At 39.2% G+C, this 22,528-nt stretch overlaps 4 protein-coding genes across 7 annotated transcripts in view; all 4 read right to left on the reverse strand.

Moving 5' to 3' along the window:
• Window positions 1-639: 639 nt before the first annotated feature.
• Window positions 640-6,122, reverse strand: fgl1 (fibrinogen-like 1). The gene is made up of 8 exons (XM_029441583.1): window positions 6,092-6,122; window positions 5,904-5,992; window positions 4,415-4,583; window positions 4,089-4,248; window positions 3,761-3,849; window positions 3,532-3,620; window positions 2,315-2,502; window positions 640-1,704 (listed from the first exon to the last, which is right to left on the reverse strand). The coding sequence occupies exons 2-8, from the start codon at window positions 5,964-5,966 to the stop codon at window positions 1,506-1,508; spliced, it is 957 nt and encodes a 318-aa protein (XP_029297443.1). The 5' UTR covers window positions 5,967-5,992; window positions 6,092-6,122; the 3' UTR covers window positions 640-1,505.
• A 1,332-nt stretch (window positions 6,123-7,454) lies between these two features.
• LOC115014593 (calnexin-like) lies at window positions 7,455-10,147 on the reverse strand. Its single transcript, XM_029441584.1, has 6 exons — window positions 10,058-10,147; window positions 9,581-9,666; window positions 9,107-9,226; window positions 8,470-8,572; window positions 8,295-8,368; window positions 7,455-7,710 (listed from the first exon to the last, which is right to left on the reverse strand). Exons 2-6 carry the CDS (start codon window positions 9,650-9,652, stop codon window positions 7,702-7,704), a joined length of 378 nt encoding a protein of 125 aa, XP_029297444.1. The 5' UTR covers window positions 9,653-9,666; window positions 10,058-10,147; the 3' UTR covers window positions 7,455-7,701.
• A 121-nt stretch (window positions 10,148-10,268) lies between these two features.
• Window positions 10,269-18,499, reverse strand: LOC115015169 (cyclic nucleotide-gated cation channel-like). 2 transcript variants are annotated; one of them, XM_029442398.1, is made up of 11 exons: window positions 17,232-18,499; window positions 16,799-16,888; window positions 15,974-16,084; window positions 15,619-15,810; window positions 15,405-15,515; window positions 14,388-14,494; window positions 13,800-14,287; window positions 13,390-13,668; window positions 13,150-13,248; window positions 11,549-11,926; window positions 10,269-11,454 (listed from the first exon to the last, which is right to left on the reverse strand). In XM_029442398.1, the coding sequence occupies exons 2-11, from the start codon at window positions 16,885-16,887 to the stop codon at window positions 11,275-11,277; spliced, it is 2,034 nt and encodes a 677-aa protein (XP_029298258.1). In that variant the 5' UTR covers window position 16,888; window positions 17,232-18,499; the 3' UTR covers window positions 10,269-11,274. The 2 variants fall into 2 exon arrangements, with proteins under 2 accessions (XP_029298258.1, XP_029298256.1); XM_029442396.1 differs by lacking the exon at window positions 17,232-18,499 and having other exon boundaries at window positions 16,799-17,204.
• A 3,015-nt stretch (window positions 18,500-21,514) lies between these two features.
• The window catches only part of LOC115014784 (plastin-3-like), an 18,319-nt gene continuing 17,305 nt past the window's right edge, over window positions 21,515-22,528 (reverse strand). For all 3 annotated transcript variants that reach the window (XM_029441841.1, XM_029441843.1, XM_029441842.1), the window contains exon 16: window positions 21,515-22,528. This exon is cut by the window's right edge and continues 951 nt beyond it. The gene's annotated coding sequence lies outside the window, so the exon portion shown is untranslated.

Genomic DNA, 22,528 nt, shown 5'->3' on the forward strand with positions numbered 1-22,528 from the left:
TATCTCGATGTTGTAGAACAAATTAATCATTCAAGTAATAGTTCAATCGTGTCACAGGATAATTGTAATATTTAATCATTTACTAATTTACAAATTGACACAAAAGATTAGGCCATATTTAATCAAAACACCTGTTTACTCTTCAACCAGCCAGAGAGTAATAACACCATTTTAATCTACGGATTTATAATCAAATAAATTAATGGATAAAACAATATGACATAAAAATTTGGATTTTTGGTTTATTAACATGCAACATGCAAAACAAATAGTCCATATCTTTACATTATAACTAAGAGGCTTATGTAAGTATTGCCAGTTGGCATGAGACATTTTCTTTGTGGAATAAATCACCCCTTCGTGATATGTGAGAAATGGAAATGCCACTCAAACATTGTTTATGATATAACGATGCTCTGCTCTACATTTAGCAGATTTTGTACTCTTCAAATCCTAAATGATTTGAGCATTATATCTAAGCTTTTAGAAATGGTAGCACATGATCAGTAATACATAAAATGTGCAAAAGGTTATGATTAATGGTAAGGTATAGTTATCCTTGACTGTGAAATATTCACAATTGGCCAGGTCTTAAAGGTGGTTATTCAAGAATATGAAATAATTCAATGGACAAGAGGAAGTGTTTCCATGTTTTATTCTCTGAAATATGGTTATAATGCAAATGAAACAGAAATATAGCTGGATGTATGTTCACAATTGGAGTTTTTAATAATAACTTGTAAGTGTGATATAAAGAGAGAGAGTATACTGAAACCCTAAAACAAATCCTTTATATTTGTGATTTATTTTTTCACTTGATGACACTTTATTGTTGTCTACCCTTCTTTGTTTTCATTCATGTAATATTATTCCTCTTTTTTTTCAATTGTTTGTGATACATAGACAATTCATGTTCATCTTTATAACACTTGGACAAACTCCCAGTGCTGACGTCAGCTGCTCCTTGTATCATATAGTAGTGTATAAAAGAACACTTCCAGTGCTTGTTACAGACATTTTCAATGGCATGATAATGGCTCCTTTCACTGCCTTCAGTCCAATCTTTCTGCCTGAGTCTGGCACACACTGACGTCAAAATTCCTTTTTCTCCACCAAACCAGACAGCTGTGAGTGCAAGTTACTTCCTCTTACAACATTCATGTCTCTAAAACAGGCAAACGGTTTCACAAGTCCTTTATGTTGTTATATAACTACTAACGTCTATAAAGATTTGATTATATTGTTAGCGTTCAGTTTAATTTAAAACCACTTCAGACTTTTGGGTAATTTAATCTTTAGTTAATCTTGGCTACATTTACTCTTTTTAGTTACTAATACTCCAAATACAATCCGCTAGAACAGGAAGCATATTTGTTAACAGGTGTCAGTGGGGTTGATTTGTGCTTAGAGTGTGAACAAGTCCCCATGGGATTTGAAAGGTTTGTTGAGCTTTTTCTACCAAAAATAGTCACGCCAAGAAGACTTGATGACGCCTTGTGTCTGATCTACAAAGGTGGTCTGCGAAGAACAGCATTGGGGTCATCAATGGGATCAATTTTGAAGTCGATGGGTCGCAGCTTCATGACGCTGGTCTTCAGGGAGTACCACCATCCTCTCCAAGTGTACCAAACTACACCGTCATCTGTCAACGCATTGTAGTGCCCATTGGGATAGTACATACCATTAAGATGGGCTGAGTGACACCTGGATAGAATGCAGAGGAAATCATTATTTTTTACTGTATTGAATGACTGTGATGGTGTTTTGACATCAAACGCGAATGACGCAAATAAATCTGTGACATTTGTGTTTTCACACTTCAACTTGTGCGCAAGAAATGTGCGTGACACTGCAAAAGCCTATCAGCGTTGAGATTCTCCTGACGTTGTTGAATCAGAAATGGAGGAAAAAACTATTGTAGCCATCTGTGAGCACCCAGACCTCTACAATAGTATCTCATATTTGTGCAGAGACTGGACGAAAAAGGACTTTGTTTGGAGAAAAGTTAGTGAGGAAGTTTGATTACCTTATTAGCCCAAGTTATCACAACCGTTGACTTTCCTGCCATACTTGTCTGGCTTACTAGCAATTAAGATTCAACAGATCATGTTTACTTATGTTTTCATAGTGATGTAAAGAAATGGCTGAAAGAAAAGTGGTTGGTATTTACATGGAGGTACGCCCCTCCTCCTCTCAAATGTACCCGCAGTCAAACCTGCATGAGTAATGCGAGGCTAAACTTTGCTTTGCGTTTGATGTGAACACAGCATTTGCATCTTGCTGCATATGGATGCAAATATCACAAAACCCGTACTTGTTGAACCACCAGCCTCCTTTGTCTTCCTGTGCGCAGCTTCCATTGTAGTTGTCATTGTCCTGGTCGTAGGTGCTGAATTTGATGCCCTGGTGACCGGCCCACACTGACACACCAACCTGATAACTTCCAGACAGAGCATCTCCAGCTGTACCTACATAGGTTCCAAAGGCCAGTCGGTAGTGATTCTGCAGAGAGATATGAGAGCTGGTCAACTCGCTAAATAATTAAAGGAATAGTTAAACATTTTGGAAAATACACTTATTTGCTTTCTTGCACCTGCTTCAAATGTTATCAGCCAGATAAATGTTGTTGGGTGACGACCTCTATTTGCTGTAGTAATTATGACAGGAGCAAAGGAGTGCAACAAAGTCAGAGTGGAGGGATGGGTCGAACAAACCAGACTTTTATTCTGTGTGTTTTGTCACATGTGAAACCAAAAGTCATGTTGATGTATTTTAACTTAATGTACTTAACTTACATACGTAACTTAGGTTACGCAACAAACATACTTATTTTAATGCAAACCATTTTCCTAACCCTAACCAAGTAGCTTTGTTTTCATTCACAACACGTGCTGGTATGTGCAGTTTTTTCCTGTCTGAAGCATTAGTGATAATGCCCATTAAGTACCTTGCTCAGGGGCACATTGGTGGCAGCCTGGTATTGAGCTCACAACCCTCTGGTGTTGTATTTGGAAGCTGTACCACTAGACACTAGGCCATCACCACCCAGCCATTTAACTTTGGACAGAGTCAGCCTCGTTGCTTCCTTCTGTTTCCAGTTTTTGTGTTAAGCTAAGCTAACCGGCTGTTGGCTGTAGCTTTATTTTTGTGTAGCCTTAAAGTGTAGACATGAAACTAGCATCAATCTTTGCATTTAACTCTTGTCAAGAAAGCAAATCATTTCCTAGAATATTGACAATTCCTTTAAGCCTTTACATAAGGGAGAAACTGCCTTATTTAAACACTTGAAAACAAGATGATTAGATGTGGCAAGTAGTTACTATACCTGATATTCATGGTTACTTTCCTCAGCATGATCAAATACTTGTATGTTTTTACCCCAAAAAGTATTATTATTATTGCTGTTGTTATTATTGTTATTATTATTATTAGCATTGCTGTTGTTATTATTGTTATTATTGTTATTGTTGTTATTGTTGTTATTATTAATCAACATTTTGTCTACATTTAGGGCTCAGTCAGCATCAACACCTTTTCATCGGCCACTTGGAAGTTCTTGTACTCGGCATAGCGCTGGTTACCATCAAAGTCTCCCAGTTTAATCCTCAGTGAATAATTCCCTGTAACAGACAAACAATGAAAGCCTTCTGAAGATAACATTATAAAACCAACATCCTACCAACATAAGAAGAATGATTGTTTTGTTTTTTTTGCTTTAAATTACAACATTTTGAAAATGTTTTTTAGAAGTGGTATTGACCTTGTGTAGTGATGTAATGCAGGTTGTCATTTCCGAGCCAAAACTCTGCATCCATGTCCCCAAAACCATCTTTATACTCTGCCCAGGACCTGATAGATAGAGAGATGAATGAATAGACACACGGACAGATAGACAGATGAGAGAGAGAGAGAGAGAGAGAGAGAGAGAGAGAGAGAGAGAGAGAGAGAGAGAGAGAGAGAGAGAGAGAGAGAGAGAGAGAGAGAGAGAGAGAGAGAGAGAGAGAGAGATGGATGGATGGATGGATAGATAGATAGGATCATATAATTCATTATTGTACATTAATAGATATCAGATGTCACAGGCACACCTGTTAAACTTCTCTGTTCCATTGATCCGTCTCTGAATGACAGTCCAACCACCTCCATCACTCATATCGCAGTAGACTCTGACTGGGAAAGGGCTGCCGTGGGGATTGATGGTGTAGAAACCACTGGATTTGGAGCCAGAAGTGAAGAGCTGGGAGCAGTCTGACACACACACACACACACACACACACACACACACACACACACACACACACACACACACACACTCTGTAATAACCTGGTTCCTGTTTTGGCAATATGAGACCTGAAACAAGATATTTTAAGCTTTCAAATGTTGTTTTCCTATTCTGAGGCCAGTGGCCCTGACCTGTGTACTGGGTGTCCTGGCTCTGGTCGGGTCTGGAATTGTTCTTTTTGCCAGGTTGGTTCAGCCCTTGTAATCTGTGTAGGAGGAGCTCTTGTTTCTGAAGCTGGCCCTTCAGAAGCTTCTCCTGTTCCTGCAGACGAGCCACCTCCTCACTGCAACTGTCTGACGCCTACACAAACATTTGTATCACTTTGTTTCAGAAGGTCTTCACTTATATTCATTCCCTAACACTGAGGAAAACAGAATATTTCTTCTACCTTTATTGGTTTCAATCAATCATAATTTGATCTGTAATATACTCGTACTTTTTCCAAGGAAAGTGGATCCCCTCACATATTTGAAATGGAAAATATTTCAAAATTTGGATTCTGGAGTGTAAACACTTCACTTGCGGTTTTATGGGGGTTATGCACGTGGACCGGGCATCAAACAGACAGGTCTGTGTGATGTCCGATTGTGTCCATGTCCAAAATGGGCATGTTGATGATGTTTTTATCATGGCTGGCGGGCATTTGGAAGAAAAAAAACATCCAAGGGTGAAAAGTATAATTTACATGAAGACGCCAACGAATATGTCTGACTGGAGAGACAAAGAGATTCAAAAACTTCTGTCTGAACAGGCCAACGGAGAAATCATCAGACACATACAAGGAACGGCAAGAGACTTTGTTGTTTACTCCGTGTCATTTCCCGCCTCCTGTAGGCCTACGCTCTATCGGGCGCCACCCCTCGCCTAAACCAACGGAGTATTTACAGTGAGTGAGACGGTCCTGTTCATATGATAAAACGGCTTTAGTTACCTTCGGAAAAAGACAGGCTATCTGTTTCCCCCTGTTTCCAGTCTCTATGCTAAGCTAAACTAACCGGCTGCTGGCTCTAGCTTCATATGTACAGTTTTGTCAAATGTTGTGCTAGCAAGAAAGCCAATAAGCGTAGGCCTATAGTATTTCCCAAAATGTTAAGCTTTTCCTCTGAAGAGACAATAACCAGTAAAGTTTTTAAATATTTGCAATGTGAATACAAGAACACCTGGACAAACACAAATAAATCACACCTACCATTTCAAGATATGGTTAACTATCCCTATCGCTTGTAAAAACAAGGCAAATATCTCAATAGAAAATGAGCTTGGACATTAGGTAGTGTGAAAAGTAACACCATTCCATGTATCACTTTCACTGGAATTAGTTCAGCAACTTTGAAAAGACTAAATTCATAAAGGAAGTAGAGTAAAGTAAATTAATTCATGTATCTCTAAACCACCTCTTTCGAAATGAACTCAAAGTGCTGATTAGACCATCATATACACAATGTTTTTATGTAGTCAACAACAACAACAGTGACAGATACACGATATTATAAATATATAATGTGAACACTTAAGCACACAAAAAATTATGTTACGAAAATCTGTGGCTTTGAATCGAAATATTTCTGAATTAAGTGTAAATCAACAAAGCAGCCTGACTGATGTTTGCTGAGTACTTACAAAGAGACACTGAGAGAAGGCTGCAACGACCATCAGTGCTGTGAGCAGCAGCGAGCCTGCCATCCTCCTCTTGCTCCGATAACACAAAACTAAAAGATGAGTAGTCAAGATGGAGGTAGACTTCAGTAGAGTTCAGTTGAATCCAGAGCATGTTAGATTTTCTTTTTTTTTAAATGTTCCCCACACACCTGTGTCCGTGGAGAAAGAGAAACGGGTGAAATGCCTGATTCTCTACAGTCATAAACTATACAACATATGCAGGGAGTGTCAAGAACAGATGCACAAAAAGAAGAGCTAGTTTCGGGGAAAATCTTTTTTTCTCTTATGTAATAGAATACAAATAACAGAGGTGTGGCATTGTTATATGAACAGATTGTGAAATTGTGAATATTCCTCTACACACATATGCTCAGATCGGGGGAAACAAGTCCTCAGCTGCTGCTCAACATACCCAATACTCTCTCCCTTTGTCTGTGATCTGCCATCTGTCCTCTCTTTTTCGCATTACTCTCTTCTGTTCTCTTCCTGCCAGCTCTTTGGTTTCATTGCTCCTTCATGGCTAATTATCTGAGTGTCATCAAAAGACTCGAGTAGTCATTTTGTGCATCATTGTACCATTTCAAATAAACGTTGCGAGCAGCTAAATGCCAGTGAAGGTCAGCTCTGAACAACGCATCTCAGCGGATCACAAAGGAATTTAGGACTGAGAGAGACTGAGATATGTTCTCTGTTAAAGAAAAGGAGAAAGGTTTTATTAACCAGAGACGGTCTAGCTGTTTCCATACTTTGTGCTATGATAAGATCAGCAGGTGCTGCCAGTAGCTTTACAGTTACTGTACATACAGTAGTGTTAATCTCATAATCTAAGGCAAGCAATGTTTTACTATTCCTTAAGGAACATATAAAAAGTATCATTGGCTTTAATAGTTCATCCAAATGTGTTGTTTCAATGGATGAATTACTGAACTGCCCCGGCCTACAGTGCACAGGCCCAGGGTCCCAAAGTGTCAGGGGCCCCCTGGCTTTCACCTATAAAATGTCACATGTCACCAAGAAGAGAGAGACTCAAAGTGAACACAAAGAAACATAAAAACACTACAAAGAGGCAAAAACAACTACAAAGGGATGCAAAACAGCTGCAAAGGGATGCAAATACACAAAAAACAGCAAAAAAGAGTGTAAACAACCATAACGTTTGAGTGTCTTGCTGCGATGCAGGAGAGGTAGTGGGGCCTTTAGCATGTCTGTGTACAGAGGCCCATTGTCTCACAATCTGCCCACGGCCAGGATAACATTCAAATAATCAATAAAGACAAGAATCCAGCAAACATGATCATTATGAAATCCTGACTCTATTAGGAAAAAACAAAACCAGTTGGTGTTAAAGTTTTTTATTCGCCATAAATGACTGAAGTTAATATTTCCCTCTGCCTTCATCAGCCACCAGAAGGTGGCACTATGTTTCATACACAGCCAAATGACAGACCTGAGTTGATGAGGCAATGAGTTCAAATATTTTATTCCACAAATAAAAATACATTCAATGGGAACATTTATCAATACTTTGTGAATTATTATGAATAATAATATTATTCATAATAATAATAACAAAATATGAATTGCATATATATAAATATATATATATATATATAAACTATTCTGATATTGTAAATTAAGCAAAACCATAAAACAATCAGTCCTCAGACATTATTGTGTTCACACTGTCATCAATACGACTGGCGAGCATCCTTTTGTGTGCTGGTGGTGCAATCCTCTCCTAAGGTTGTTGTTGCACTGTTTAACGATCCTACACACACACACACACACACACACACACACACACACACACACACACACACACACACACACACAATCCATTAAGACGTGTGAAAGCTTCAAAACTCACAAGTGCATATTTTATGTTGTAGAATCTGTGAAGCTTGTGATCAGATCTAATTTCAGGCATCTAACCAAAAACCCATTGACTTCGATACGAGGGAACCGGAAGTTCAGAAGTTTGTGGCTTTGCGTGACATGCTTAACTTATGTTGCGTACGTTGCGTGTCACGTAACGTACTTAACTTATGTTACGTATTCAGTTTTGCATTTGGCATTCATTCATCTTTTGGAAATAAATTTCCGTGTTCAGAGGAAACAACTAGGTTATGATTAGGCAACAAAACTTCTTGGAAAAGATCATTCCGTTTTTAAAATAAGTAGGTTTGTTACGTACTTAAATAGGCTCTACGTTACATACCTAACATAAATGAAGTAAGTTACCTAACACGTAATGTACGCAATGTAAGTTAAGCATGTCAAAGCCACGAAACTTAACTTACGTACGTGTAAGTTAACGCGTTCAGTCATTATCATCTTCTCATTGAATCTCACCTTCAGGTCTAAGTCACACTTCCTCTGGTTACCATGAGTGTCTCTCCTCCTTGTTCCGACTCTGTCAGCTGTTCCTACTCAGAGAAGAAAATACATTACTACTACCACCTGGAGTACAACTACTGATGTAGCACCTCTCTGGTACTTGAAATAATGCAAAATAAATAAACATTACCTTTGATATCCACTGTCTCTGTCTGCTGTGAGAACTCAGGATCATCTGGTTGAGAATCATCCGACTTCTTATAGTAATACGGTTGATCAGGGGGCCCAAATCTCTACATGCAAACACACACATGATGTGACTTCTTGTACTGTAGCTGCTCTCTTTGTCTTGGTCCAAACCACAGTCAACACTTCATATAGTTCTAATGCTGGACAATGCGACATGTTCTCACTCCCAACTCCTCACATAAGCGTCACTTGTTTAACACACTGGGTACGACCTTGAGTGTTATTTTTTAACGTGCATGGTATTCCCATAGACTTCATCATGTAGTTAACGTTTAGTTACATCTTACGTTACTACTTAGTTCGGCTTAGAGAAGGATAATGGTTTGTGTTCAAATCTTTATGTTTGTTACGTTGTAAGTCAAGTACGTTGCGTAAGTTAACTTACATTCCTCCTTTACTCCCGTCATAATTACTACGGCCACCAGAGGCAGCCCTGCACGTCCAAAATGACACTAGAGGGGTACGTGGATCGTCATATTTTCACATGTAGGGCCACTGACCAAACTGCCACATTTGACGCATTGGAAAATAACGCACACAAATCAACACACACATGTACATAAACAGGCATAGTCTACCTTGTCAGGCCACATGAAGCTGATGAAGAGAATGGCAGGAAGTCCAACAGTGAAGACATAGACACCCCAGAGCCAGGGACGCTGGTTGGTAGCCAATAGAAGGCTCTCTATGATACCCGGCTAGAATACACATATACAGAGACTGTATGCCTGTTGTATGAAAATATCTACAGTATAATAGAGCAGTTGTACACATAAACATTCTAAATATGTCACAGTTTATTTCCTGTTGCAATGTATGTGAATGGCATCAGCTGACAGGAATTTAGCCATGGACTGGAGCTGTTGCCTAGCAATGACACGGTCTATATCCAACTACTGTATGTGATCATGTATAATTGTTAACAGGCAATGTGTGTGTTATGTCTTATTGCCGTTTATAGCAATAAAGATTTTTTAAAAGAGAACACAGCTCTCTTTTCCTAACAGTGATCAACAGACATTCATTCAAAATGAAAATTACAATAAACCTACCTGTGCTGCAGCAGACACAGGTGTCACACCGGCTACCAGCATCATGCACAGCAACACCAAGCTGATCTCCATGTCTGAAACAAACACTTACATGCAGCCACATTCATACACAAAGATATATCCACACACACATCGTAACAGTCAATATACTGCACGTGCACACATGCACACAATATATGAAGCACAGACTCTTAATGAGGAGCGGGGAAAAAACACGTTTCCTTTGTCTTTCTAGATCTATTATATGGCTACAAAGATCAGACTGGGACGGAAAGATAAAGAGCACAAACTGAGAGAAAGAAGATGATAAACACTCTGAAAAGGGGAAATAAAACTAGATGGAAGGAAATAAACATGCACCAGGGGAACAGAGTGGGACAAAGCACAAAGACGATTAAAAAAAGAAAGAGAAAGAAGTGAGAGTACAAATAAGAGAAGCAAGATGAAGCTTCAGAGGATCAAACAGTTTGTTTCTACCTTTTTAACACTGATTTCTCACACTTTCCACGCGTTCTTTAAAAGTCACTTCCTGAAATCTTGCAGTCATGTGATGTTGGACTTTGGTCCCAAGCATGCAGTGGCCACATTAGAGGTGGACAACTCACACACACACACACACACACACACACACACACACACACACACACACACACAACAATAAATGGTCAGTGTAAGGGTTGTATTTAACAGTATTTTAATAGTAAAGTGGATATATAATGAATAAAATGAATGACTGCTTTTACAAAGAGAGACAGAAACAGATTTAAAGTGAGAAGAGAAAAGAAAAGGTTTCTATTTTTTAGCATGTGCGAAGTCCACTTTGCTGAAGACTAATAGTACTGCTTGTGTTATCTCATCTTTCGTCTGCATTCATTAAGCATATAAGACATTTAATCATCAGTAATCAGTGCTCTGACCAACATAAAAATATAATCCCTCTACACTTTTATTTTCAATTGGAGAAAGAAAGAAAGAGAACAGCTTCAAAAAATGTACAAATAACCAAGAAAATAACAAAAAATGTTTTTAAAGAAGTTGAAATGTATATGTATGTATGTATATGTATGAGCACTTCTTTATTCAGGTAGCATTAGACGCTCCGACAAATAGATAAATCCACTGGACTTATGTGAAGTTTAAGATGCTTTGATGCATCTCAGTGCAATATTTAGTTCTAATAGCAGGAAGCAAGCGTTCATAGTGATGTTTCGCCCCCTAGTGGAAAAATACCTAATTGAAGACACATGTCAAGTGGATAGTTATCTTTAACCAATAATGTTCCATAGTAGTGTATTGGTTAAGATCTGTGTTAACCATTAAAGAGTTATTGTTTTTTATTACATTCTAAATTGTGTGTCTGCAACCTTTGAATGTATTTGTTGTTTTAAATGTTAAAAGTAATTTACGCTGCATTTAAGTTGATACACAAATGTGCTATACACATAAAGTTTATTAGTATTATAATAAAACAGTACACGGTTATGTTCTCATTCTCCTTTAAAAACTCGGTAAAATTGTAAACTAGTAACAAACTAGTAAACAAACATGACAAAACCTATTTTACACATAATTGTGTCAAATAATCAAATAATGGTCAGTTAAACAAAATGAGGGTTTACAATTTTATTATTTAGTTGTATTTAAATTTTTACTAATAAACAAAGTAACAATAACAAATTTCATAGTATGTCTATTCATAGCCGGATGTTGATTTCACTGCGCACACCGTCACCACCAAAAACACTTTCGTTGCCGTCTGACAGGAACCCGCTGCCTGTGACCACTGTGGTGACGTTGTGTTCGAGGGTGGTGATTCGCTGTTTCAGTCGAAGCTGGGAAGAGTTGAACTCACTCTGCAGACGGGCCAAACACGTCTAAAAACAAGGTTATCATTAGTTATTAACATTATTGTAATGGCTGTTTGGAACATAGCTACAGTAACAACAGCAGAGTAGTAGTGGACTACACCTGTAGCCGGTCCAGACTGGTTTCTAGCCTCTCCACCTTCTCCTCAAGCTCCTCCCCTGCAGACACATTTACTTCCTCAAGAAGCCCCTCCTTCTGCAGGATGTCCCGCCCCCTCTTCTCCAGCTGGGCCCTGGCGTGGGGGAACTCCAGAAGCGCTTCCATCAGGTCTTGTTTGGAAAGGCAGAACAGGTCAGAGTATCCCAGACTGCGAATGTTAGCCGTACGTCGGTTCCCCATCTTGCTGCCACTGATGTTCAGGATGCTGATTTCTCCAAAGCAGCTTCCAGATGTCAGAACAGCAAACTGGGTGGCTCCATCCTCCCCCACCACTGCCAGCTGGCCATCTTTAATTATGTACATCTCCTTACCCACATCTCCCTTTAATAAATAAAAAAAGACAGAGAATATGAATAGTCATTTTTAACAGCATTACTGTCCTTTCAACAAAAAGGCAAAAGACTATAAAATAGCCTAGTAGCCTACTGTTACTACTAGGTCTACACCTAGCACTACTGTATGCATAGCACTAGTAGTAATGTAGACTATAAACACCAGTAAATGCAAAGTTATCAATTAGAAAACTGCCTTGGAGGGTAACCTGTGAAGTTTTGACCACTAGCGGTGCTATTTTTACAAATGGGTCCATGTTTTGGATGCAAGCAGCAACCTCCGGGTATCAACAGTGAAGCCAAGTGCTTTAAACTTACATGATTTATAATGGCCAGCAGGATGCGACTCCACTGGTTGCAAAAACATGTCTGATTGAATAGAAGTCTAAGAGAAAATTACCATACTTGTCACTTAATTTATTGCCTCATTAAACATTTTCCTGATGATTTTATGGTCTTGATTGCTAGTTTCAAGTCTTCTTCAATACAGCATGCTGTTCATTTAGTCAATTATGGTCCCATTTAGAATCAAATAGACCATAGCTATAACTGTCTTGTGATTCAGAAGTTGCTACCACAGTGTAGTCTGGTTTTAGAATTTGATCCTTTTACAGCGTGTTATCAATTCATGAAAGTTGATTGTAATGTTTTGGTTGTCTAAAGATGTCTTGTTTAGTGTTCGGTTGTACTACGATTCCACCCTCTTGTGTAACTTATGGAATGGCGACGGCCAAAATGCCAAACTAGGGGCCTTTAAAATGACAGTCCATAAAACAATAGGTGACGTCACAGTGGTTATTTGACATACATTTATTTTATATAGTCTATAGTTGCAGTGTACATGCAGTATTGGCACCAAGTACGAAGCAAGAGAAAGTATTTTGGTGTGTGACTAGCTTTTATTAGAATTTGCTGTGTTTGGACTAAGTGGCAACCCTCAGGGCAGAGCAGTGAAGCCTTTGCAGAAGTGTCGCTTGAGGCTGTCTCCAAAAGGGAGTCAATCTCCATAGACCCCCATGTTAAAATACCCAACTTTACAGCAGAAATATATGGTCTCTATAGCAAATTTTCCCATGACAACTGTACGAAGGTGATATTTTCTATAGTCTATAGTTTTGACACGCCATTTATATTTTAATGCATGCAATACAGTACTACAGCAGTAGAGATTGATAATATGTCCTCCAACAGTAGCAGTAAGTGAATACTTACCTTTCTACAGATGTAGTCTCCAGGACTGAAAACCTGCGGTCGAAGTTTTAATACCAATTCTACAAGGAGGCCTGCCTCACAGTCCTGGAAAATACGCACCTATGTCCACAAACACACACACACAAATACACCATAATAAGGTTTGAGTACGTTGCAAATGATGATGGTAAAAAAAAGAGAAAAATAATAAATGAAATAGAGGCTAAATAGAATTGGGTCACATTTTCTAAGTGTCTTTACCTTCTTCAGCGTGTCCAGGTGAACGTTAATAGCAATCTCTGCTCTCAGTTTATTGGGCAGGCTCCTCAGCACTTCCTGTTCGTCTATTGTCTTCTGATTGGTCCAGAGGTAATCAAACCAGCGGATGACGCGCTGCTCTAGCACTTTGCTTACATGCCTGAATTGCATGTAGTGTTTCAGGGTATCTACGCGACTCTGAAAGGTTGCTCTCGTGGCATTCATATTGGAGATCATGGCTCCAACATTACCCACAATGGAGGCAAATATCAGAACACCAACCTAGGACAGAAATACCAGTATTAGCTGTTTTGATAGACTGGAACAACTGGGATCCACAGAGTTAAAGGCTGTTATGGATCATTCAAGGTAAGATGATATCAGCTAAGGTTAAACCTTTGCTATGGACTTACTAGAAAGTCAAATATCAGGAACAAATATTCCTCATCTCTAACAGGAGGAGGTGTCTCTCCAATGGTGGTCAGTGTCAGAGTGGACCAGTACAGACAGTATATGTAACTTCTGGTCAGGGAGCCAAACTCAGGATCTGATGCATTGGGATAAACCCAAGAATCAGAGCCCAATCCGAGGACCTTGGAGAAACTGTAGAATCCACAGGCGTTCCAGTGGATGATCACCAGGATGTACAGAACCAGCTTACAAATTCGGAAAGCATTGGGGTAGCCCGTTCGTGTCTCTGTACGTTCAAACCACTCAAACAGACGTGGCAGACGCAGTAGCCGGTTGAATCGAAGAAGAGGAGTGTAGCTCATTCCAACGGCCAGGTACAGGAGGTCAGTCGGAAGGATGGAGACAATGTCAAGTTTACACTGCAACGTTCGAATGTAGGATTCTCTCAGACGCCGCATGTCTTTCACCATCAAGCCTTGATCCAAGAAACCTTCAAATAAAAAGGAATGAATGTAGGTATTAGTTAGAACCAAGATCCCGGACAAAGTTTCTTATCAAACATTTTCATGATGCACTGGTTTTTTCAGTACCTGTGTGGAGACGAATGGCTATATCCAGTATATAGACTCCATCACAGATGTAGTCCAGTATCAGCCACATCAACACATTCCTCATCTGAAGCTCATCGAAACAGGCCCTACAGAAACGCATACACTGAGACATTAGCAAAATGCTCCACTATGTTCAACAGCTTGTCACTAACGTTGTCTGTTTGCCGTTTGGTGCTGGGCAGGCAATGTACGGTGGGTTTATCAGAACCTTTTTTCCTGAACACATCTAGGTGGTGCTGCTGGAAATTATGCTGATAAGACTGGTAAGATTGAACTGAAACAGCAAAGTTGCAAGTTAAAAAAACAAAACAATGAAGGAATGAAGGAAGCTAAAACGCTCTGTATAGATAAAGGGGGACAGCAGAGTCTGGGGATAATTACCTATGCCAAGGAGGGTTATGTTTTCAGTCAACTGATTTGATCTTTCCCCGATCTGAAACCCAGGTGGCCACACAAATCTCTGCTTGTCTGCTGACATCTCTCACTGGATGAACCTCGACAAGACCAAACTGCAACTGTTTACTCAACTCGAACTGCAAGGAATCTGGGTGTGACATTGGACGACCAACTGTCCTTTACTGACAATATCGCTGCAACAGCCCGCACCTGCAGATACACTCCTTACAACATCAGGAGGATACATCCCCTACTGACCCAGAAGGTGACACAGGTCCTAGTCCAGGCTCTTGTCATCTTGACTGGCAGGTATCTCAATCTGTCACTAGCTTCTTCTATATCAGTACTGCCTATACCTGCTCCAACCCCAAAGCCCAATTATTTTTATTTCTTGTACCTGAACTGGCAAAAACTGCCACCGGTAGACCCAATTTTATGATCATCCCTTCAGAATGCTATGGGTGACAACTACTACTACAAGCAGTAGCAATATTTCTAGTCAGTGGCATGCCTAAGAACTATAAAAAGTAGTACAAGGAGTAGCACTAGAACGGACAGATATGTTAGTCTTGTTGTATTGGCACAGTAATAGTTCCCAACCTGACAACCAGTAGGGTCCAGTTATAAAAAACCGCAGCACCAATCACTATCAGCCAGTGGTAGTATGCATCATCAGATGGTGATAAGACCTGGACATTACACTTCCTCCACCTGACAGAGAGGGGCAAAACAAAAGAAAGGCAGAGATGTATATGTAAATCTCAGATGATGTTTTAATGTTTACAGATTTTGTCAGTTTTTTAGTTTGTCTTACGTGCGCCTAGAGCGTCTGATTTCATGATCCATATCAGAGCCAGTTTGGTTGTGGCTGAACCTGCTCGGCGGAGCTTGTATGTCCGTGTCGGTGGGACCTCTGAAACGTTCCAAGAAGGAATCTGGTCGCTCGGTCTCGTCAGCCAAACTCTTCTGCGCCCATTCTCTCAGAGTCATCACCATACTAACTATCCTGAAGTCAGGGAGACAGACAAATGTAAAGTTTATAACAAAGTGCACCAATAATGAACTCTTTTCTAATATTTAAAATGGTCACGCACTGAAAATAAATAGATCTAAATACATCTTTTTTAATATTTAAAAAGGTGGGTTAGTTTATTTATCAGCTGTCATACCTGGACAGAGCACCTCGCCCATGCAAGGAATTCTGGGAATTAATATCTCTTCTTTCAATGGCCGCCATTCTCTGAAGCTCTGAGGAAGTGTCATCACACATCGATTGTGCTCTAAACACATAACCCCCCCCCCCAACACACATCACAAATACATACAAAGAATAATTCAGTGACAAGTATTCACACAAGAACAAAATAACATAACTCTCCTTTTAGCTCTGCTTTGGTCACCACCAAATCCTTAGAAAAATATGTGGCTCTTTGGCGACTAAATGCTAAGCTATGTTAATTAGCTAGAGGCTAATTTTGCCATTTGATGATGGGCAGATAGCGTAGAGGGAATTATTTGAGCTTAAAGCAACTTCCTGCTGCTGCTGGGTTTGATGAGAACTGTAAGGCTGAACGAAAACAATAAAATTGTGGGCCACAAAGTGAAAACATTGGGTTAAAAGAAATTGTAAAGCATTGAAATGTAGAGCTGAGGGGAACTGCACATTCGGGTGATATTTCGATAAGTTTGTCACTACCAGCAACATCTCTCAAGTTAAATCGTTTTTTACCATTACTAATATAAATATGGATTGATGGATCTCAGGGCTTCTGTAGATAAAGCTTTAATTCTCAGAAGATGTTTAGAATTTTACATAATTGCTAAATGACATGTATTTTCTCATAGCAGCAATAATATTATATTTCATACAATACATCAGTTTTCTGAAATGACAAGTATCCGTAGTTCTGAACAAGTCAGCTTACCCTACGTTTACAGATACCAGCAACATGCATACGATCATGAATATGTGTGTGTATGTATAGTGTGTGTACCTGCTGAGTGTGCTGTCAGCTCGGTCACTCTCCTCCTCTGTCCATGTTTTCACAGACAGCCTGTGTGAATCCTGCACTGGACCTGTCATACTGCACATAGCAAGACTCTATTCATTTTCATACGAACATACTTCAATCTTAAAGCACACACACTGTCGTAAAATACACTAATACAAATAATAAAATGCAAGCTACAACACACACTCACATTAATAAGGCTCACACAGACTGCCAAACACACACACACTACTCACTAACCAGCACACACACAAGCAATGATGGACCACAGTCAGAAAAGGAAGGTAATCCAGTACAAGGTCATCCCATATCAGGCATCACCAGGGAAACCGCATAGCATAGCAATAAGCTGTATAGTAGTTATGACAACAGATCATAAGAGGAAGAGACAGAAATATGTTTGAAGTCAACAAACCTGATAAATCTTCAGATATCCCAATGTTAGCTTCTCAATACCTCAGTTCAATTCACGTCTTTAGTTCAGCTGCATCCCATCTCTATCGATTTAGTTAGATTCACAAGACATTAATCACGAAGGACAGACAAATACTCATATGAAGGTGGGATTTGTGGATGGAGTGAACAAATGCAACTGATCAAAGGAAGGATCACATGGCTCTCGACAAAAGCATCCTTTAAATTGCAAATTGTGTGCGTGTTGCTTTTCACTAGCGAGCTCATCTAAATTCAATAACCTTGTTTGAAGTGGCCTCTGAACTACAAGTGTGTCTTTGTGTTTGCATATTCTCCTGATTACTGAAAGAGAAGTGGTTTTATGCACACACCTGCACACATGAAAAAAAGGACGGGAGTTGGGTAGAAGATGGTTGGATCTAGGAAGAAACAACCAGATCTTGGAAATATAAGATTAGATCTGTGTCTGGGTAGAAGAACATTGGATCTGGAGATAATAAGATATGTGTCTGGGTAGAAGAACATTGGATCTGGAGATAATAAGATATGTGTCTGGGTAGAAGAACATTGGATCTGGAGATAATAAGATATGTGTCTGGGTAGAAGAACATTGGATCTGGAGATAATAAGATATGTGTCTGGGTAGAAGAACACTGGATCTGAGGATAATAAGATATGTGTCTGGGTAGAAGAACATTGGATCTGGAGATAATAAGATATGTGTCTGGGTAGAAGAACATTGGATCTGGAGATAATAAGATATGTGTCTGGGTAGAAGAACATTGGATCTGGAGATAATAAGATATGTGTCTGGGTAGAAGAACATTGGATCTGAGGATAATAAGATATGTGTCTGGGTAGAAGAACACTGGATCTGAGGATAATAAGATATGTGTCTGGGTAGAAGAACACTGGATCTGAGGATAATAAGATATGTGTCTGGGTAGAAGAACATTGGATCTGGAGATAATAAGATATGTGTCTGGGTAGAAGAACACTGGATCTGGGGATAATAAGATCTGTGTCTGGGTAGAAGATTGAATGTCACACATGATTGGTGGATTTAGACCTAGGACACATCCATTAAGCTCAACAGCTTCCTCTCAACACTGAACTCAACTATCCATGCATCTATCATGATGTCATATCAACCACACTGTTGAGCAACAGCCTACATTGCCTTGTTAACACAACTGACCTGTCTATATTGCTGATCAGCACCAAATGGCTGAGTGAACATACAGTGCATCCGGAAATATTCATACCCCTTCATTTTTTCCACATTTTGTTATCTTACAGCCTTATTCCAAAATGGATTAAATTCATTTTTTAAAACAAATAAAATATAGTACATAAGTACATACATAAGAGTACATAAGTATTCACACCCTTTGCTGTGACACTTGAAATGAAGCTCAGGAGCATCCAATCTCCATTTATCATCGTTGAGATGTTCCTACACTTTGTTTGGAGTCCACCTGAGGTAAATTAAATTCATTGGACATGATTTGTAAAGACACACACCTTTATATGTAAGCTCCCACAGTTCACAATGTATTTTTGTGCAAAAACCAAAGCAGGAGGTCAAAGGAAGCCTGTGGAGCTCAGAGACAGGATTGTGTTGAGGCATAGAGCTGGGGAAGGCTACAAAACAATTTCTGCTGCATTAAAGGTTCCCAAGAACACAGTGGCCTCCATCATTCTGACATGGAAGAAGTTTGGAACAACTAAGACTCTTCGTTGAACTGGCTTCCCGTCCAAACTGAGCAATCGGGGAGAAGGGCCTTGGTAAAATGATCACTCTGACCGAGCTCCAGAGATCCTCTGTGGAGATGGGAGAACCTTACAGAAGGAAAACCATCACTACAGCACTCCATGGATCTGGGCTGTATGGCAGAGTGGCCAGACGGAATCCACTGCTCAGTGTAGAACACATGAAAGCCGCTTGGAGGACTCAGACTGTGAGAAACAAGATTCTCTGGTCTGATCAAACTAAGATTGAACTGTTTGGCCTCAATTCTAAACGTCACGTCTGGAGGAAACCATGTACTGCTCATCACCTGTGCAATACCATCCCAAAGGTGAAGCACGGTGGTGGCAGCATCATGCTGTGTTGTTTTTTTCAGTGGCAGGGACTGGGAGACTAGTCAGGGTCGACGGAAAGCTGAATGGAGCAAAGTACAGGGAGATCCTGAATGAAAAGCTGCTCCAGAGCGCTCTGGACCTCAGACTGGGCCGACGTTTCACCTTCCAACAGGACAACGATCCTAAGCATACGGCCAAAATAACTCAGGAGTGGCTTAGGGAGAACTCTGTGACTGTCTTAGAGTGGCCCAGCCAGAGCCCGGACTTGAACTCAACTGAACATCTCTACAGAGATCTGAAAATGGCCGTCCATCGGCAGTCCCCATCCAACCTGACAGAGTTTAAGACGATCTGCCAAAGGTGCTTCAACAAAGTATTGAGTAAAGGGTGTGAATACTTATGTACATGTGATATTTTAGTGTTTTATTTTTAATACATTTGCAAAACATTCTAAAAAACATTTTTCACTTTGTCATTATGCGGTATTGTGTGTAGAATGTTGAGAATTGGTATTTATTTAATCCATTTTGGAATTAGCCTGTAACATAATAAAATGTGGAAAAAGTGAAGCGGTGTGAATACTTTCCGGATGCACTGTAGTGGAGCATTTAGCAGCCAGATATTTCCCTCAATACATTTCAGATATCTGTTCATTTAGGTTTAAAGTTTTAAAGTATACTCTGCTATAATCACATAAAAAGTAAGCAAAAACAAAACTCTGAAAAGGTTCTGGAAACACATATACTCTTTTTCCCTCATTGAGAAATTCTGGACCTCTGCTTCCGCTAGGTTGACCAGTAAAAGAGCAGTGCACATCAAGATGGACAGCGTTTGAGGAAACATCGGAGAGAATTAGCCGCACATGTTGGAGCCTCTCAGTCCCAGACTCAGATGAGGACTCAGTTGTGCACCAAAATCGACGATTGGCAGACATATCAGAAAGGTCAGCCTGGTCTACCAAAAATTACGTTTCATACAACGGAACTGCATTTAAAACTGCGACCGTATTTCTGGAAATAATTGGTTTCCCTCGGAATGTAATTGACAATGCAGTTTTGTTGAATGGGAAAGTAATTTTGCAGGAGATTTTATGTTGTTTGTTAGCTTGTAACCAGCATTGTCTGACACAGCGTTAGTAGTTGTAAAACATACAAAATTATCTAGTGGGATTTTTGGAAGCTCCAGTGTCCGGTTTACATCCAAAAACTGTACACACTACCATGTTTGCTGTCAGAATTGTCAGGAGACTAATGCTAACTCTTGCTCTCGGTTTTGATAAGTTCACTCTTGTCATGATCTTGATTTCCGTGCGTGGCGCGGGGAGATTGCGTGCGAGTGCGTGGCGTGGTTTCTATGTAGTTCTCCCCTCTCCTTTCTTCCGCTCTGTAGGTGTGTGCGCACGTGTGTGGGTGTCAGCTGCGAATCCCCGCCCTTCGCAAAACAGAGCAAAGGAGAGAATGTGAATGCGCAAAGTAGACAATACAAACTGAAACGTGCACATAAATCAATAGATCAATAGCATATATATATATATATTTTTTGTAATTAATAAAAAATAAAATAAAAATTCAGGCAGGGCGCTGGGCTCCGTTGGCAGGAAGCAGCACAATGGTAGGGGAAACACTGCCTTTAGTAGAGGAATGTGAAAACAAATCTCAACTGCTGAATTGCAATCCTGTAATAATGAGGACTATTGTAAATGTGGTCTGTTGAAGAAACAGTAAAACATTTTGTGAAGGTTTCCTTCCACGAGTGAGATTGAGTCAGTGATTCAGGTATGAAGCTGAAGTCACGATGTAGTTAGCCTAGCTTAGCATAACCTCTGGAAGCAAGGAAGTACAGCAAGCTTAGCTCTAGGGAAAAAATATGTATGCAAGCAACTCTAAAGCTCAATAACAAACTGTATTTAATTTGTTGAGTACACAAAGAGAAATGATGGAAAGATGGTAAATAAGTATATTCTCAAAATATTGACCCATTTCTTATAAAACAATGAAATTTAGTTGTTGGATTGTGAAGTCTGGAGTGGGCCACCGCCACCAAACCTTTTATGCATAATTGAAGTGCAAACGTAATCACTTTATAGTTCTGTTCTGTTTTCATATTCATTCATTATATTCCAATTGAATTCCAGTCCATTAATTGATTATAATTAAATCATCCCAGAGTCAGCCAAAGGATTCCACATGGGACAGAAAACAATGTATGGAAAAATGCTTTTATTGAACATTATGGATCTGACTGTACACACTGAGTTTTGTAAGTATTGCTATCATGTAAAGCAAACAGAACAATAGTGGAATGTTAAAATTAGCAGCAACAAACCTGGAAAACCTTTAAACATATCCACATATTAAACTGCAGCATTAAGACAAAAAATATTACAGAACTAGAAACGTTTCAATCATGTCTGTTTAATCAGCAGAACAATCTGAATTCATGTTCCTTGACCTTGTTAATATGGATCAGTTGTATCAACTCATCAAATTCATATGTTCTGTATATGAACAGTATCCTGTAAGAATAGTAAAGTATTTGACTGGAGGTCCGATACTTCTCCGATACTTCTGATTTATTGAGTTTATTTGGAAGCAGTAGCAGCTTTGACATGTTAAAATTCAGATGTCCACAATTAAGAAAATAAACTTTGCTTTTATTTATAATATGGGAGCTGTAACTACTTATCACTTTTAGGTGTTTTTAAGGTTATCTTTTAGTTTTACATTAGGGGCCCGAAATATTTTTAGGTGCAAAAAAATGCTGTATTAACTATTAATATAGTATAGTATATCATTTCATATTGGATACATTAATATAATAAAGGATTTTTGATGGGGTTTCTGCATTAACAAATTTTGGGTCAATTAATTGATAAATGTATTGTATATTAATAGGTTTTTATTTGAATTAACTTAAACTTTTAAGGGGTAGAAAAACACTTTTACCATTAGCATGACATTTTTACCATGACTGACAAATTAAGACGCTTGTTATGATTCAAATTAAGGTATGGCATTAATGTCATTTGGTCTGTTTTTAAAGATAATCCAATAAAACTACCTACATTTAAGCTTTTAATGCCTTATTACATCAATCTATCTAATAATTGTCCCGTTAAAATCCCATTAAAAATACCTCTATTACATCAGTAAATGTGTAAATTGAAAGGTTTTATAATGTCAAGACATGAACTGCCTATTATCCTGCACAGCT

Source organism: Cottoperca gobio, chromosome 10 (assembly GCF_900634415.1).
Source record: "Cottoperca gobio chromosome 10, fCotGob3.1, whole genome shotgun sequence".
NCBI lineage: Eukaryota > Metazoa > Chordata > Actinopteri > Perciformes > Bovichtidae > Cottoperca > Cottoperca gobio.

Excerpts from the sequence above, each read along its gene's own strand:
- LOC115014593 (XM_029441584.1), bottom strand. The coding sequence starts at position 9,652 with ATGGAGATCAGCTTGGTGTTGCTGTGCATGATGCTGGTAGCCGGTGTG. Across the intron at positions 8,573-9,106 it reads GCTTCATGTGGCCTGACAAG|AGATTTGGGCCCCCTGATCA; the intron begins GTAGACTATGCC and ends GTTTGCATGTAG. Across the intron at positions 8,369-8,469 it reads AGAGACAGTGGATATCAAAG|GAACAGCTGACAGAGTCGGA; the intron begins GTAATGTTTATT and ends TTCTCTGAGTAG.
- fgl1 (XM_029441583.1), bottom strand. The coding sequence starts at position 5,966 with ATGGCAGGCTCGCTGCTGCTCACAGCACTGATGGTCGTTGCAGCCTTC. Across the intron at positions 4,249-4,414 it reads CCAGGACACCCAGTACACAG|ACTGCTCCCAGCTCTTCACT; the intron begins GTCAGGGCCACT and ends TGTGTGTGTCAG. Across the intron at positions 1,705-2,314 it reads GGAGGCTGGTGGTTCAACAA|GTGTCACTCAGCCCATCTTA; the intron begins GTACGGGTTTTG and ends CATTCTATCCAG.
- LOC115015169 (XM_029442396.1), bottom strand. The coding sequence starts at position 16,896 with ATGTGCAGTATGACAGGTCCAGTGCAGGATTCACACAGGCTGTCTGTG. Across the intron at positions 11,927-13,149 it reads GAGACTACATCTGTAGAAAG|GGAGATGTGGGTAAGGAGAT; the intron begins GTAAGTATTCAC and ends TATTTATTAAAG. Across the intron at positions 11,455-11,548 it reads CCAGTCTGGACCGGCTACAG|ACGTGTTTGGCCCGTCTGCA; the intron begins GTGTAGTCCACT and ends CCTTGTTTTTAG.